Source organism: Caretta caretta, chromosome 18 (genome assembly GCF_965140235.1).
Source record: "Caretta caretta isolate rCarCar2 chromosome 18, rCarCar1.hap1, whole genome shotgun sequence".
NCBI lineage: Eukaryota > Metazoa > Chordata > Testudines > Cheloniidae > Caretta > Caretta caretta.
In genome coordinates, this window is record NC_134223.1 from 3,295,437 (window position 1) to 3,311,834 (window position 16,398).

General features: G+C 46.3%; 2 protein-coding genes across 2 annotated transcripts; one reads left to right on the forward strand and one right to left on the reverse strand.

The window, feature by feature from the left end:
• Positions 1-679: 679 nt before the first annotated feature.
• LOC142069537 (uncharacterized) lies at positions 680-2,821 on the reverse strand. The gene is made up of 2 exons (XM_075121066.1): positions 1,920-2,821; positions 680-1,331 (listed from the first exon to the last, which is right to left on the reverse strand). The coding sequence occupies exons 1-2, from the start codon at positions 2,500-2,502 to the stop codon at positions 811-813; spliced, it is 1,104 nt and encodes a 367-aa protein (XP_074977167.1). The 5' UTR covers positions 2,503-2,821; the 3' UTR covers positions 680-810.
• A 3,183-nt stretch (positions 2,822-6,004) lies between these two features.
• On the forward strand, positions 6,005-16,255 carry LOC142069546 (claudin-16-like). The gene is made up of 3 exons (XM_075121096.1): positions 6,005-6,155; positions 8,596-8,660; positions 15,236-16,255. Exons 1-3 carry the CDS (start codon positions 6,071-6,073, stop codon positions 15,434-15,436), a joined length of 351 nt encoding a protein of 116 aa, XP_074977197.1. The 5' UTR covers positions 6,005-6,070; the 3' UTR covers positions 15,437-16,255.
• The last annotated feature ends 143 nt before the right edge of the window (positions 16,256-16,398 follow it).

Here is a 16,398-nt window from a genome sequence, read left to right on the forward strand (position 1 = left end):
ACGTTTCACCAACATCAATGTGGGATGGCCGGGAAAGGTGCATGATGCTCGCATCTTCAGGAACTCTGGTCTGTTTCAAAAGCTGCAGGAATGGACTTTATTCCCAGACCAGAAAATAACTGTTGGGGATGTTGAAATGCCTATATGTATCCTTGGGGACCCAGCCTACCCCTTAATGCCATGGCTCATGAAGCCGTACACAGGCAGCCTGGACAGTAGTCAGGAGCTGTTCAACTACAGGCTGAGCAAGTGCAGAATGGTGGTAGAATGTGCATTTGGACGTTTAAAGGCGCGCTGGCGCAGTTTACTGACTCGCTTAGACCTCAGCGAAACCAATATTCCCAGTTATTACTGCTTGCTGTGTGCTCCACAATATCTGTGAGAGTAAGGGGGAGACGTTTATGGCGGGGTGGGAGGTTGAGGCAAATCGCCTGGCTGCTGATTATGCGCAGCCAGACACCAGGGCGGTTAGAAGAGCACAGGAGGGCACGGTACGCATCAGAGAAGCTTTGAAAACCAGTTTCATGACTGGCCAGGCTACGGTGTGAAAGTTCTGTTTGTTTCTCCTTGATGAAACCCCCCGCCCCTTGGTTCACTCTACTTCCCTGTAAGCTAACCACCCGCCCCTCCTCCCTTCAATCACCGCTTGCAGAGGCAATAAAGTCATTGTTGCTTCACATTCATGCATTCTTTATTCATTCATCACACAAATAGGGGGATGACTACCAAGGTAGCCCAGGAGGGGTGGTGGAGGAGGGAAGGAAAATGCCACACAGCACTTTAAGCACAGCACTTTAAAAGTTTACAACTTTAAAATTTATTGAATGACAGCCTTCTTTTTTTGGGGCAATCCTCTGTGGTGGAGTGGCTGGTTGGCCGGAGGCCCCCCCACCGCGTTCTTGGACGTCTGGGAGGGGAGGCTATGGAACTTGGGGAGGAGGGCGGTTGGTTACAGAGGGGCTGCAGTGGCAGTCTGTGCTCCAGCTGCCTTTGCTGCAGCTCAACCATACACTGGAGCATACTGGTTTGGTCCTGCAGCAGCCTCAGCATTGAATCCTGCCTCCTCTCATTACGCTGCCGCCACATTTGAGCTTCAGCCCTGTCTTCAGCCCGCCACTTACTCTCTTCAGCCCGCCACCTCTCCTCCCTGTCATTTTGTGCTTTCCTGCACTCTGACATTATTTGCCTCCACGCATTCGTCTGTGCTCTGTCAGTGTGGGAGGACAGCATGAGCTCGGAGAACATTTCATCGCGAGTGCGTTTTTTTTTCTTTCTAAGCTTCACTAGCCTCTGGGAAGGAGAAGATCCTCTGATCATTGAAACACATGCAGCTGGTGGAGAAAAAAAAAGGGACAGCGGTATTTAAAAAGACACATTTTATAAAACAGTGGCTACACTCTTTCAGGGTAAACCTTGCTGTTAACATTACATACATAGCATATGTGCTTTCGTTACAAGGTCGCATTTTGCCTCCTCCCACCGCGTGACTACCCCCTCAACCTTCCCCCCTCCCTGTGGCTAACAGCGGGGAACATTTCTGTTTAGCCACAGGCAAACAGCCCAGCAGGAATGGGCTCCTCTGAGTGTCCCCTGAAGAAAAGCACTCTATTTCAACCAGGTGACCATGAATTATATCTCACTCTCCTGAGGATAACACAGAGAGATAAAGAACGGATGTTGTTTGAATGCCAGCAAACATACACTGCAATGCTTTGTTGTACAATGATTCCCGAGTACGTGTTACTGGCCTGGAGTGGTAAAGTGTCCTACCATGAAGGACGCAATTAGGCTGCCCTCCCCAGAAACCTTTTGCACAGGCTTTAGGACTACATCTAGGAGAACCGCAAATGCCAGGGCAAAGTAATCCTTTCACATGCTTGCTTTTAAACCATGTATAGTATTTTAAAAGGTACACTCACCAGAGGTCCCTTCTCCGCCTGCTGGGTCCAGGAGGCAGCCTTGGGTGGGTTCGGGGGGTACTGGCTCCAGGTCTAGGGTGAGAAACAGTTCCTGGCTGTCGGGAAAACCGGTTTCTCCGCTTGCTTGCTGTGAGCTATCTACAACCTCATCATCATCATCATCTTCTTCGTCCCCAAAACCTGCTTCCGTATTGCCTCCATCTCCATTGAAGGAGTCAAACAACACGGCTGGGGTAGTGGTGGCTGAACCCCCTAAAATGGCATGCAGCTCATCATAGAAGCGGCATGTTTGGGGCTCTGACCCAGAGCGGCTGTTCGCCTCTCTGGTTTTCTGGTAGGCTTGCCTCAGCTCCTTCAGTTTCACGCGGCACTGCTTCGGGTCCCTGTTATGGCCTCTGTCCTTCATGCCCTGGGAGATTTTGACAAAGGTTTTGGCATTTCGAAAACTGGAACGGAGTTCTGATAGCACGGATTCCTCTCCCCAAACAGCGATCAGATCCCGTACCTCCCGTTCGGTCCATGCTGGAGCTCTTTTGCGATTCTGGGACTCCATCATGGTCACCTGTGCTGATGAGCTCTGCATGGTCACCTGCAGCTTGCCACGCTGGCCAAACAGGAAATGAGATTCAAAAGTTCGCGGTTCTTTTCCTGTCTACCTGGCCAGTGCATCTGAGTTGAGAGTGCTGTCCAGAGCGGTCATAATGGAGCACTCTGGGATAGCTCCCGGAGGCCAATACCATCGAATTGTGTCCACAGTACCCCAAATTCTAGCCGGCAACGTCGATTTAAGCGCTAATCCACTTGTCAGGGGTGGAGTAAGGAAATCGATTTTAAGAGCCCTTTAAGTCGAAATAAAGGGCTTCATTGTGTGGACAGGTGCAGGTTTACATCGATTTAACGCTGCTAAATTCGACCTAAAGTCCTAGTGTAGACCAGGGCTAAGACTCCATTCCTGGTCTATCCCCAGCAAAAGCAGCATACCAACAGACACAGACCCTTTGTTTCTCTCCCTCCTCCTAGCTTTTGAAAGTATCTTGTCTCCTCATTGGTCATTTTGGTCAGGTGCCAGCGAGGTTACCTTTAGCTTCTTAACCCTTTACAGGTGAGAGGATTTTTCCTCTGGCCAGGAGGGATTTTAAAGGGGTTTACCCTTCCCTTTACATTTATGACAACTGGTATGACAGCAGGCAGCTTGATATCGTAATTTCCTGCCTTGGTATTATTATGATTGGTTATTTATTATTGATTTCTATTACATTAGTCACTGACCAGGTCCTCACTGTACTAACTGCTGTACAAACACAGAACAAACAGAACTTGCAATATGAGTAAACTAAGCATAAGAAAGCTTCTGAGTGTGTCTCTTTCATTTCACTAGTGGTGCTAGGTATAGAATGAATAAATGCTGAGAATCTGTTTCTTTCCACAGAATTCACTCGCTGCTCTTCCATCACAGCCCTTCACCCTAGACATATTTACCAGCATCAACTTGCCAGGGGCAGGAAGGCAGATAGACCCTCTCCCTCTCACTGGCATGAATGGGAAGGACAGAAATGGTGCCCAACCCCTAGATGAACTATTTTATTTTCTTCTGCAGCAAGATGCCAAAGACCCACATTCTTCAGTGGGTCTGAGCGCCAGGTGCCGGGGGCTGTGGAGTGAGTGTGTGTTTGATAATATGGCCAACCTCTGGACCTGCGACATCCCCATCTCCTATCTCAGTGAGCATTCTGGTGAGTAAAAGTTCACTTTGGTGCTGTGTTACTGCATGAATCAGGGCAGCATGGGAAGCCGGGTGATTTTGTCCAGCATTTTAATTTAGAACACAAGAAGTATGCAGTCCAGCATGTGAGTGTTTTTCTCGAAGGGCCCCATCCCCACAGGATTGCCAGGCTTGGGATCCGTGCAAGGCCAGCAGCAATTCTCTAACTCTCATGATTTGGGGCTCTCTGAGATACTGCTAACCACATCCAGAACCTCATGGTAAGGTTGGTCCCCTCTTTGGTGAGGGGACTATCTTTTCAGTATACACATGGACAGCACCTCGCACTATGAGCCCTGATCTTCCTAGGAACTACAGCAATTTAAATAATAATACAGTGAATTTCTTTCTTGCCGCTGAGAGCCAGAGCTTTCCTGCTGAGCAGCAAACCCTTTTCTTGGTCTATCTCTCAGCTAGCTCAGCCCTGTCAACCAAATCATTCCCTGTCGTCATTTAATGTTAGCCTTGGTTTTTGGTTTTTTTCACTGGATGCCTGAGCAACTTGAGCCTAGTGTAATCAATCTCTGCAAATCTTCCCATGTATGTGCGACTGTGTTTTCCAAGCCCCCTGCAAGCATCCACCCTGCAGGGCTACACATATCCACCCGCACACTGGCAGTGAAGTTACGTGAGTTTGGTGCTAGGATTTCTGGAGACATACCCTGGGGAATCTTAGCATCTCACAAACTGGAGCTGATCTAGGAACTTGTTTGCAATGTATTGTGGGAGAACTTGTCTGTCCTTGCCAGGCCTCTGTGTAGAAGCCTGCCCAGCAAATTTAGCTGAGGCACTTTCATCTCTGCACCCTCCTTGCTTCTGTCTCTTTCGGCAGGGCTCCAGTCTCCAACCTCCGCTGTCCCTTTGGAGGTTCCATGGCTCTCTGGTGCCAGCTTTGATGGAATCTGATATGACTGGGGCTTGTTACCATCAAAGAACAAAGAGCTGAGTATGAATGTGGACAGCCCAATGAAGCCCTCTTCTCCATGTACAGCAGCAGACAAAAAACAAACAGACTACGAATGGGATAGAAAATGATCATCATAGTGTTATTATATAAATCAATGATTTGTTCTCCCCTGGAATGCTGTGGGCCGTACCGGTCACCCCATCTCAAAAAAGATATAGCAGAAAGAGAGGAGCTCAGAGACTGATGACAAGAATGATTAGAGGCACAAAGAAAATTCCATATAAGGAGAGATTGAAAAGATTGGGACTATTGATCTTAGAAAGGGAAATAATAGTGGACATTTTCGAACTATACAAAATAAAGAATGGTCTAGAGTAGGTAGATCACGTACTGTTATTTACTTTCACAATAAAAGAACAAAGGGACATTCAATGAAACTGAACGGCAGCATATTTAAAAATGATAAATTCACATCCTTTTTACCTAATGCATAGCTAACCGGTGGAACTAATTGCCACCAGGACTTGCTGAGTACAAGAGTCTAGTAACGGTTAAAAAAAAAAAGGATTAGATGCTTATACAGGTAATGATAACAGTGGCCTTAGATGGCCCAGTTTGTTTAGGTTCTCAGCATACATGATACATTAGTATGCCAAGCTCCATAGCTAGGCACACATGTTTAAAAGTGTCACCCTTATCTTGCAGCTAACTTTCCTATGCACAGTGGTGGGTACACATGAATGTGTATTGTCCCCTCCTCCGCCTTATCTTCAGAAGATGTGAGCTTGTTAAAGGCAACTTTACCTCAAGCTCTACAGGTTCAATTTGTGGTACGTCAGCCAAGAGACCATTGCTCAAGCACACTCAAAGTCTTGGTTGTCAAGTATGAGATGGCTCCAACAAGCCAAAACTCATTTTGTCCAAGACCAGGATCGGCACAGCTCATCAGGAGAGCTATTCCTGTTCCAGATTTCACCCTTCAACTCTCAGCATTTCCATCTGGAGGTTTGTTAAAAAAGCCCAATTTTTGACAATATATTTTTTCTACTTTTTCACAGTGCTCTTATTCTGACAGGGCAGAAACGCTATGGCTCCAAGTTTTGTTTCTTTTTAAAATTCAGTTCAGCTGGGGATGAAGGCTGGAAAATTTCAGCCTTAAAAGTGAACTATTCATAAAGCTCTGAGTGTCAGAAAACAGAGGCTTATAATGGAAAGGTTATGCAACCTTGGCTGCATTGGCTACACGTTGTGCTCTGCTACAGTGCATAGCTTGGATCTGCCAGCATTTCATGGCTTTTTGCTGTCTAGGCATAAAGTGGTGACATACACCCAAAGTTGGCATTCGCCTAGCAGACGTAACTAGTTGTAGCAGCTGTACACTGTGTCACTCTTGTCTTTCCAGCTGTCCTGGTGATTACTCGTGCTTTGGTGATTCTGACTGGCATCCTCTGCCTTGGTGCGGTGCCCTGTTTAATCGCAGGAATGAAATGCACCAAGCTGATCAGTGAGCAGGTCCATCAGAAATACAAATTCTCCCTTGCTGCTGGGACCCTTTTCTTTCTGGGAGGTAAAACCAATGTTTTTATTTAATGCAAGCATAGTATAAATAGTCCTGGATCTGCATTTATACACCCATCAAAGGGGCTTCAGTATGGTAACTCTAGGGCTGCATCAGGGCACTGTCTGAGGTTCACTCCTGGATATTGACTCAGGGTCCTGGGGTGGGATTTGAAAAGCACAAGGCACTGGCTTCACTCTGCCCCAAGGAATGTCAATTGAAGTTTTGACATTGATTTCAGTAAGAGTGCCACAGGACTCTTTGCCGTTCTTTCTGTAAGAGCGGCATTCAGCCAGCGCGGAAGGCTTTGAAAACCCCACCCATTGCCTGTAGGCAGGGCTCCATAGCGCCCTACGGCCTCGTGACAATCCCAGCCCTACTGCAGTCATGACAAAACTCCTATTGACGTCAAATGAGCCTGGATTTAACAGTAGTGTAAGTCATAGTATCAGTCCATGTCACTTTGTGGGTGTCAATTGGTGTAGCTAGCATGCCAGGAAGGTGGAAAGATAGCCAGAAAGCAGCCAACTGATGCTTGTCAGACGGTCCCTGCTATTTCATCTTACACCTTCTGACACTCTCTTATTGGTTGCTCTCCTGCTATCACCCTACCATCATCAGGCCGTGTTAGTTAAACCAATTTACCCCCACTTCCTGGTGCAGAACTCACACCACCATTTCTGACTTTGGCCCTGTATCTCTTGGCTCCGTGTGGTCTCTTGAGGGTTTTCGGCTCTTGGGTGGTGCTTATTTACTCTGCTTCACATTTCTTCTCACTCCCTAGAGGCAACACTGCTGTATGAAAACCCAGTGCCACAGTGTAGCTGTGACCGGTTTGTATGTGACAGGTGCTTAGAGCTTCTCTACACTGGTAGTTATTTGGGAATAGTTATTCCTGATTAACTCCATGTCTGGATGCTTTTATTCCAGAACATGAATTAAGTTAATTTGGAATAAGGCACTTGTAAGGGGGTGTAACAGGCATGTGTTGCCAACAAGCAGAAGCCCTGGTGCCTTGGTCCACCCCACCCGATGAAGGAGACCTTTTGGAAAAAAAGTGCAGTTTGGAACTCCATGGAGTTAATCAGGAATAACCAGCTTTCAATTCACACCCAACTTTATTCCAATTTAATTTTCAGGTATAGACAAGCCGTTATCTAACTGGGAACAATCTCCAGCTATTGCATCTGCATAGTCCCCAAAGTTGCGAAATGCATCTCAGACACTGTGCTAGGTCAACCCACTGGTGCAATTTGTCTGCTGGGTGTTTTAGAGGCTTTTCTGTTGCTATGGATGAGAAATATCTTTTTCCAAGATCTTTTCAAGGACACATTGCCGGCTGCGCTGACTGGCTACTGCTCTCCCCACAGACGTGGCTGCATTTCAGTGGTGCTGTAAATAGTATAGATAGATCACTAGAATTTCTTCACCAGCTATGCACCACTCAGCACCTGTCCAGGCTTGGGGCACAAGTGGCAGTAAACGAGGTACATCCCAGTGCCTGGCGCAAGTTTATCTTGCAACAGCTGCCAGCAGCCCTCGTGGGCATTTAAGTAACCAGGATTGGCTAGATACAGGGTACCCTGGCCATTTGCTCTTTTCTCTCAGCCACATCTCCTCTGTCCAAGGCCAGGTTGGCATGACGCAGGGGGTTACTTACCATTGTGGTTCTGCACCAGTTGCTTAGACTCGGGAATCCTCAAGCAACTGCATCTGCCAATCTTAGGGATGGATTCTGTGAGTTGCTAAGAGTTCTGTGGACTTGGGACCATGGTTTGTAAGCTTGGTCAGGTTTACACTGCTACTTTATCAGCTGAGTCTGCAAAGAAATCAGATGACCCAGTGGCTACAATTAGGTTTACCATATTTCAAGTTCCCAAGTAGCAGACACTGCCAGGAGTGGGGGAGCTGGAGAGGGAGTACAGTGGAGGGGTGCTGCAGGAGCTATTTGGGATGAGAGGGAAGCGGTATTGCGGTGTGCGGGAAGGGTGTGTGTACTGAGAGAGGGCTTTGGGGGGGGCTTTCCTGGGCTCAGACTGGAATGATCCAGCTCTCCTCTCCTTTCCTAGTCTCTCTCTCTCTGTAGATGGACCCACAACAGCTCTTGCTCCTTTCTCCTGTCTCTCCCTGCTACATATGTCCAATAAAGCTCCTTCCAAACCTTCCTAGCTGTGACAGTTTTTAACACCCCTCAGCCCTGGGAACAACAATATCCAGAATTCCACCAAGTGTGCACTGAAACCAGTACCAGGGCAGAGCTGGGCCCGCAGCCTGCGTTAGAGAGGAAGCACACCCTCTTCCAGGTTCCCTGCTAGTTTCCCCCTATGTTCTGGAGAAATATCCCATGTTAAAGTGCATTTCCTACTGTACAGAAATGCAAAGCATCAGTCTAGCATCTATTGGGGTGCAACCTTTTTCCCAGGGGGGTAATGACTGCTTTCTTTTGCAGGGCTGTCAGGAGCAATCGCAGTTCTCTGCTATGCGGTGGACACTGTTCAGAAGTATAGGCTAGAGGTGAGTTTTGAGCTTGGAAGAAGCATAAGAACATAAGGACGGCCACACTGGGTCAGACCAAAGGTCCATCTAGCCCAGTATCCTGTCTTCCAACAGTGGCCAATGCCAAGTGCCCCAGGGGGAATGAACAGAACAGATAATCAAGTGCTCCATCCCCTGTTGTCCATTCCCAGCTTCTGGCAAACAGAGGCTAGGGACACCATCCCTGCCCATCCTGGCTAATGGATGGATCTATCCTCCATAAACTTATCTAGTTCTTCTTTGAACCCTGTTTTCGTCCTTGTAGGAGCATGTTGTGAAGGCCAAGAGTTTCACAGGATGACTGTGCGCTGTGTGAAAAAATACTTCCTTTTGTTTGTTTTAAATCTGCTGCCTATTAATTTATTAATTAATAAAGCAGCCACAAATGTAAAATTATAAACAGAAAGAAAGAAAGGTGAGAGTTAAAATTGGTTAAAGGAATCAATTACATACAATAAAAGCAACGTTCTTGGTTCAGGCCTGTAGCAGTGATGAAATGAACTGGTGACTTAAGTGAAGTCTCTGGAGTACATCCACAGCTTGGATGGATCATTCACTCTATTGTTCAGAGCTTCCATTTGTAGCAAAAAGAAGCAGGATTGAAGACAAAATGGAGCTGATTCCAGGGTCTTTTATAGCTTTTGCCATGTGGAGGACATCCCATTATTCTTACTGTGGAAAATTTCAGCAACATGCTGGATTTTGGAGTCACATGGGCAAGTCACATGTTCATGCCCAATCTCCCTTAGTCATTGCAGGAAGCCTACATTACCTACACTCCAGACAGAGTGGACAGATTAGTCCACTCAATGTAGATGGGTATCTCCCATGGTCCATTGTCAACAAAGGGTTTCTTGCTTGAACCACTTAATATGAACAATTCCTCCAAGCTACCTTGTGGGCGTCCCCCCAGGAGCAAATATTTGTAATCCAAGTATAGAACCAATACTTATAACTTCAAATACAAAAATGACAGGATACATGTATACAGATACATGATTCATGTATACAGATAGTATAATCATCACCACCTCACTTGACAACCGTTGTACAATATTTGCTGCAAATATATAACAGTGGTTGCAACAATCGTCTATATGGTCATATTTTAATCAGATCACATCACAGCTCATGAAGCATTTCTGTTTGCTGGGACTGGCACTGGGCTGTGCTCAGAGGCGTCAGTTACAAGGAAAGGATGAGGCAGGAAAAGACAGCCTGAGATTGTCCAAGTTGCCTGAAGCCTCTGGATGCCAATTCCCATTCGGAGGGGTGGGAAGGGTGGTCTAGTGACTAGGGAGACCTGGATTTCATTCCTGGCACAGGTTCCCTCTGCCGGGCCCGGACCCTCAATTTCCCATTTGTGAAATGGGGATGCCCTTTCCTTACCGTGCACTTGTGTGAGGATAACTGCATTACGAGGCCATGAGACACTGCTGTGATAAGGGTCATATAGGTATGGATTGTTGTAAAATGTCAGCATTACTGCGCCCAATTGTCTCCTTCTGGAAAACGGCACAAAGATGTGGAGCCATGGGCAACCCCGGGAAGCTTCTTCGGAGCCTTGGCATTCCAAAGGGACAAACAATGTTCAGCTACTGCAGCTGTTTGCCACTTACTGTGTTGGTAGGGGTTAGACAGAGTGTTTATTCTGAGGACCAAATAATTAATCATGACAAGATCTAATGGCTCAACAAAGTTCAGTCTGGAAATAGAGTGCAAGAAAAGCATTGAAACAGAATGCTAAGGGAGGTAGTCACATCTCTGTCACTGGAAGTCTTTAAATTAAAAATGGATTGCGCGCCAAAAGATATGCTCTAGCTTGATGATAAATTGTTGGGCTGGATGCAGGAGTCACTGGGTGAGGGTTCCTGGCCTGTGCTAAGCAGGGAGTCAGCCTGCATGGTCATTATGGCCCCATCTGGCCTTAAATCCATGAATCGATGAAAAAGGCCAGCAAGGCGGGTCTGGGCAGCACATTGACATGTGGGCTCTGGAGCTGCACCTTGGACTCACCTGCAGCTTTTGGTGCTTTGGAACTATTCTGCTTTCCCTGGTGTCACACATCCGCAGGATAGGTGCTCTGTTCCTACCCTTGGAACTGTCTCTTGGAGGAACCCTGTGATGTGCCAGATCCCAACAGGTCTGACACTTCCTTTGCCCACTGCCTCCTGCAACTGAACTTCTGGGGCTTCATGTTGTGAGCACTGTTCCGTGTGTCCAACAGATAGACTTCTGGTAGAGACTTGTTCCCTCTAAAGGAATTTGCTCACATTACCAAGTATTTATAGTGATACTCAAGCAGTGCTTTCAACACAGTTGGGTTTATTAGTCAACTGGAACACAGAATTGGAAGTTCTTAGGTTATCATAGAGAAATGAAGATTAAAACATAGACCATCCTGGTTAGCAAGAGCACCAGCCAAATTGTAGTAAACTCCATTTTCAGGCTCTCTGTCTCTCTCTCTGATATCCTTCCTTAGTACCTGCATGTGACCATTGCAGAACTAACAGAGTACCACAACACAAAGTACCTTTAATAACAACACCAGGCCTACCAGCCAGGACTTGGAAGAGACTAGCTGCAGGTTTATGTGAATTCAGAGGACATTATCTGGTCATAGTGGACTATTTTGGTCAGTGACCCCAGAGTCCTTTCGGAAGCCAATCTTTTATTCCCCCATCTCGTACCTTCCAGTCCTTTGTTCTCAAGCTGGAGTTTCTGCTCAGCTTCTTTGCTGAGAGGTGCGGGAATCTATGAGTCATTGGAGCTTGCATTGTCTCTCTGGCCTCCTTGTTTGTCTGCGTCGGTTTCAAGTAGTTCCATAACGACTCTTCATTCCACCCAGAAGGGAGATGACACACATGTTTATGTCCTTTAGCTTTCCCTAAGAGCAAACATAGTATTCCTCCCTGCCCGGGTAGCCATGCAAAGTATAAGGGAAACTGAGGCAAATGTAGGATTCATAAAAATATTATAAAAAATTCCCATTTCATCACACCTGGCTAATCTTGATTTATGGCTATTGATTTGCAATATTTGAATATAAGAGCTAGCACACTGGTACAGGCCAATTGTCCGATCTCTGAGCATGACAGATTCTTCAGTGAATCCCCACTAATCCCTCTGGCCAATTTTGGAATGCTATCCCAAGGAAGACTATTTCCTTTTGAGGGTGGCCGAAGACAATGGCATGTTCTCTTATAATTTGTCTTACCACAGCACCAAAAGGCCCTCTTCTCCCCTCTCAGGAGTGTGACTTTTCTCTGTTATGGCAAGTCACACCCAGATCACAGCTGAAGTCATCTTTCTGGCCCAGTACATTACATATAGTTCTTTTCTTCTTCTTTCCTGATGGGAATATTTATAGGAAAACAGCTCCTTTGTTTCTGAAGCTTCATTTTAGCCCAGCTAGTCAGTAAAATACCAGCCAGTTTTGGTTAAAAGCATGAAGCTTATCAGTCTGGTTATCTGTCTAGGTCTGGACATTTTTTATACTATCCAGGTGACAGACATGGAGCTCGTATATAATGTTATGAGTGCTAAGACATGATCATTTTATGGCACTCTGTGTGAGTAGGTCAGTCAAAGTTCCTCCAAGCCAATGGCTTGTCAGGTGGATGTGGTTAAAAGTACATCAGTTTCATTGTCAACAGTACATAAGGGAGTGAGGTAGCCAGCAACACATCAGACCTCCTCAACCTGATGGTTCAGGTACACAGTTTGCAGCTGGATGAACTGGAAAGGACCTTTCAGTGGGAGATCAAGTGAGATGCAAATCCATATCCTGTAGGATTGTAGTCAAGCACCATAACCATTCAGCCACTGCACCTCAAGAAAGTGGGTGAGTGAGAAGTTATTGTGTATTGATTATTAGAATTTCCTGTATGACTGTAGGGCTCTAAATTTAATTGTCTGAAGTGGAACGTTTAGTATATGCCGTGACATGCCGGGGTATAATCCAGAGCAGTGAGGGGCTGTCGCACCTTCCTTGTAACCTGGGGTGGCTCGCTGTTGTAGCTTCCAACCTAGGCTGTTCACAACCAGCTATCAGCATGCAAGCCATTCCCCAGATGTGTTTGTGTAACTGCAGCCTGCCAGTCACACCCTGGGTCTCACCAGCTGTGGTTAAATTGCAAGGTGACCACCACACACTCCCAGTCCGGGACTTTCCCCCCAGAAATGTATGTTCTGCACTGTCCAGCCTTGGGACAGACCAGAGATATAAATTTCCTTAAACACACTAGATTAGGTGAAACAATAAAACAAGTTTATTAACTACATGAAGATAGCTTTTAAATGAGTAAAACTAATGAGGCATAAAAGTCAGAAATGGTTAGAAGAAAAATAAAAATAAAAGACTTTCTAGTGCCTAACATAACAAACTATATTAGATTCAAACAAAATTTTTCACTACATGCTTCCAGCCAAACTCGTCAGGTCAGGACATTTCCCCCCAAAGCCTGTTTCCTTTGTTTTCTTATGTGTGATACCGGAGGCAGACAGGATGAGAGGGAGGGATGTTTATTGTTTTTTATAGTTCAGTCCTCTAGAAAAATATTTCCAACTGGGAATGGTGATAAAAAGAGTCTGTTGGATTTTTTTTCCACCTGTTTGAGCTTCCTTTGTTTCCCTTTCCTGCTTGATGAATCTGTTTATTGCTTAAACGCAAATTAGGGCAAACATACATTTCTTTGTTCAAGATAGGCCTGTTTGACCAGTTTGGTGCTACATGAGTTTTGAACATGAACTTTTAACATCATACAGAGAAATCTTATAACTTCACATACAATGTTGCCACACATATTCTATAAAGACAATACTGACAAATTATGAGTTTTCAGATGGTACCTCAAAAATCAGACCATGTACAAAGGTTATTACAACAGCGCGTAGGGTGTATTCTGTCACACATATCTACTATAATGCTCGAATTCAGTGGGGTCTGTAAGGGAAGGCAGCACCATGACTTCCCAGAGACGAATGCCCAAGCACACACTTGAAAGGCAACAGAATCCCGGCACTGAGGAAGATGCCAGCTTGTTTTCCAAAACTGGAGGTTACCAGAGCAAAGGCTTACCAGAGAAAAGTGGGTTGATCCATGCACAGAGGAGTTGACACTCTCCAGGAGCTGCACGGGTGTTATCTGTGAGCTCAGATACAGAGACAAGCTGCTCCAGAGAGAGGCTTTGCAGAAGAGCCTGTCAGGAATTAGTCCTGCTAAGATTCCAGGTTGGGAGACTGCCAGACCCCTGGTAAGCTGGAAATGTGCATAGTGCGTTTTACAATAAATATATTTTCTGCTAAAGGCTTTTATTCTAAATAAGCACGACTTTGCTTGAAGAAGCCTGTTTTGGTCACTGCTTACCACTGTCATTGCATGGCTCAAGCTTTCTCCCTGCTGCCTTGGAGTGGCTTTTCATCTCAGGGGTCTGAATCCTAAGTTCTGTATCTTAGCACCTGGTGCCTCTACCCAAGGGGGCCCCTCCCAATGCCTGGGACACAAGGGATGCTGGCCCTTGGGGAATTGTTTACTAACAAATAATACACAAGGAGTGTACTCCAATAGACAAGGAATAAAACAATTATCACAGTTCCCAGAGTAGCTATACAACAAGAGGGGAAACAGAGAACAAAGGATTAGGGATAAGGAAAGAATAGGAGTAACTAGAATAATAAAATAGCAACAGTACTTTAAACCTTCCACCTCTCAACATTTACAACAGGCCCAAACCACCCAGCTCCCTCCTAGCACCTGCCTAGGCAGACAGTGGATTGAGTGGGTGATGAAATGCTGTAATTATTAGGCAGCTTAAACCTCACCAGCAAAATAAATAGACATAGGATTTCTTACAAGCTCTTCACACCTCTCCCTGAGGCTTCCTGCTCTGGAGCCCAATGGAAAAGGATGCTGACACGGTGCCCTGGTCTGGAATCACTCCTCAGGCTCCTGCGTTGCGGGTCTCTGTTGAGTTCAAAGCTTCCTTTCAGAAAGGAATGGGAAGTTTAATGGGGACCTCCCAGGCTGTGATGCTTCTCTCTCCACCCCACGGCAACAACACCCAAACCTGGTAGTAAAGCTTATATTTGGCTCTGGGAGTAGCGGCACACTGGACTCTCGGCATTCCGGGAAATGGAGTCCTGCGCCTCTGTAGCCATTGCTGCTGTAGTCCAGAGGCCAATTCCTTAGAAGCTTGGCTTAATATGTCAGGAACAACCATCTCCAGAGCGGGTTACCCATTCAACCCAGTGTCTGGTCTCAGAGTGGGAGAAATGCATGAGTCCACCCCAAGAGACATGTGACAGCCCGAGGTCTGAGACTTTGAAGGGATGTACACGGAGTCACCAGGAGATGCCCGAGATTCCAAGGGCAGAAGGGAGGATTGTGCTCCTCCAATCTGACCTCCTGTGTAGCACAGCCAGAGAACTATCCCACAAGAACTCCGAGAGCATTTATCCCAGTAAACGTACCAGACCCTTCTGAAAAATTCACTTTGGTGCTTATAGCCAGCTCCTTGTGTCCCACTCAGCTCACTGTCTACCTTCCCTTTCAGGTCAGTCTTGGGATCCCAGGGGTGACCTATGAACTGGGCTATTCTTACTGGATGGCTGTGGCGGGCACCATCTGCACCTGTGTGACGGGGATCCTGCTTATTGTTGCCAGCTGTGCCAGCACCCGGACACCAAGACGGTGGAGGAGACATCCACGGGTCTGCCTGCCACCTGCCTCCCAGAGGAAAGGCACCTACCTGTGAGGCTGGAGCTGAGCACTCCACTCCCTGCTAACCACTGGCCTTTGCTTTAGTGCAGGATGCTCTGGAAAACTTAAATGAAATTTTCTTTTTGTCAAAGTTTACTGTCCACCCCCACCCCCATTTTTGACCAGCTCTGCTATACCCCAGTGCTGTGAGAAGCCCCTCACTCCCTTGGGTGAGCATTCACATGCACACTGACATCAATGGGGCTACTTGTGCAAGTCCCAGAGTAGTGAAGGGTTTGCACTCTGGTCCAGGGTCAGGGTCAGGATGGCCTGGGGACAGAAGGCAGTGCCAGCCACACTGGGCTCATTGCTCATTGCTCTTTACGTGCGCACGCGCGCTTGAGTGTGTGTGCAAATGGGAGTACTAGAATCTAGATATCAGTGTCTCAGCAATGAACTGATTAGCCCTTAGATAAGAGCAGTTAGAGCAGTATGAATAAGCAGCAGTAATTCATTCCTGTTTGCTCTAGCAAAAATTAGACATTCCTTTGTTTTCCGCTCATTTCAGCTCTTTTTTCATATTAAACTATTAAAATTACACATTACTACAGTGGAGGAAACTTCCTATTTACTAGAAGAAAGCATCAAATGGTGCTATTTAAACAAGGCGGTGGAAAGTCCTACAGATGGAGCACTTAGGAATGACAGCAAATGACTTCTTTTTACACAAAACGTGGAGAAAAAAATCACTGTGCCAGTGATCTCAGGGCAAAGAAAGACTGGAACTGGGAAACATCACAGTATAAATGATACAGGACCGTAGTACTCTGTTGTGCATAGTCTGTATTATTCAGCTCGCTGAATTGCAAAAGCTCTGTAAAAATATTCCACCTGGTTGTGGGCAATAGAACAGCTTGTATGGAAATGCTCCTCCATTGTGAATTGCCAGGTACTAATTTAATAGAAACAGCCAGCTGGGCTCCTCATGTTTCTGCTAGAAGCAGAATTTAATAGGGA

Coding starts and splice junctions, on each gene's coding strand:
- LOC142069537 (XM_075121066.1), bottom strand. CDS start 2,502: ATGCAGAGCTCATCAGCACAGGTGACCATGATGGAGTCCCAGAATCGC. Junction 1,332..1,919: donor AGGCGGAGAAGGGACCTCTG/GTGAGTGTACCT, acceptor TTTCTCCACCAG/CTGCATGTGTTTCAATGATC.
- LOC142069546 (XM_075121096.1), top strand. CDS start 6,071: ATGAAATGCACCAAGCTGATCAGTGAGCAGGTCCATCAGAAATACAAA. Junction 6,156..8,595: donor GACCCTTTTCTTTCTGGGAG/GTAAAACCAATG, acceptor TTTCTTTTGCAG/GGCTGTCAGGAGCAATCGCA. Junction 8,661..15,235: donor TTCAGAAGTATAGGCTAGAG/GTGAGTTTTGAG, acceptor CTTCCCTTTCAG/GTCAGTCTTGGGATCCCAGG.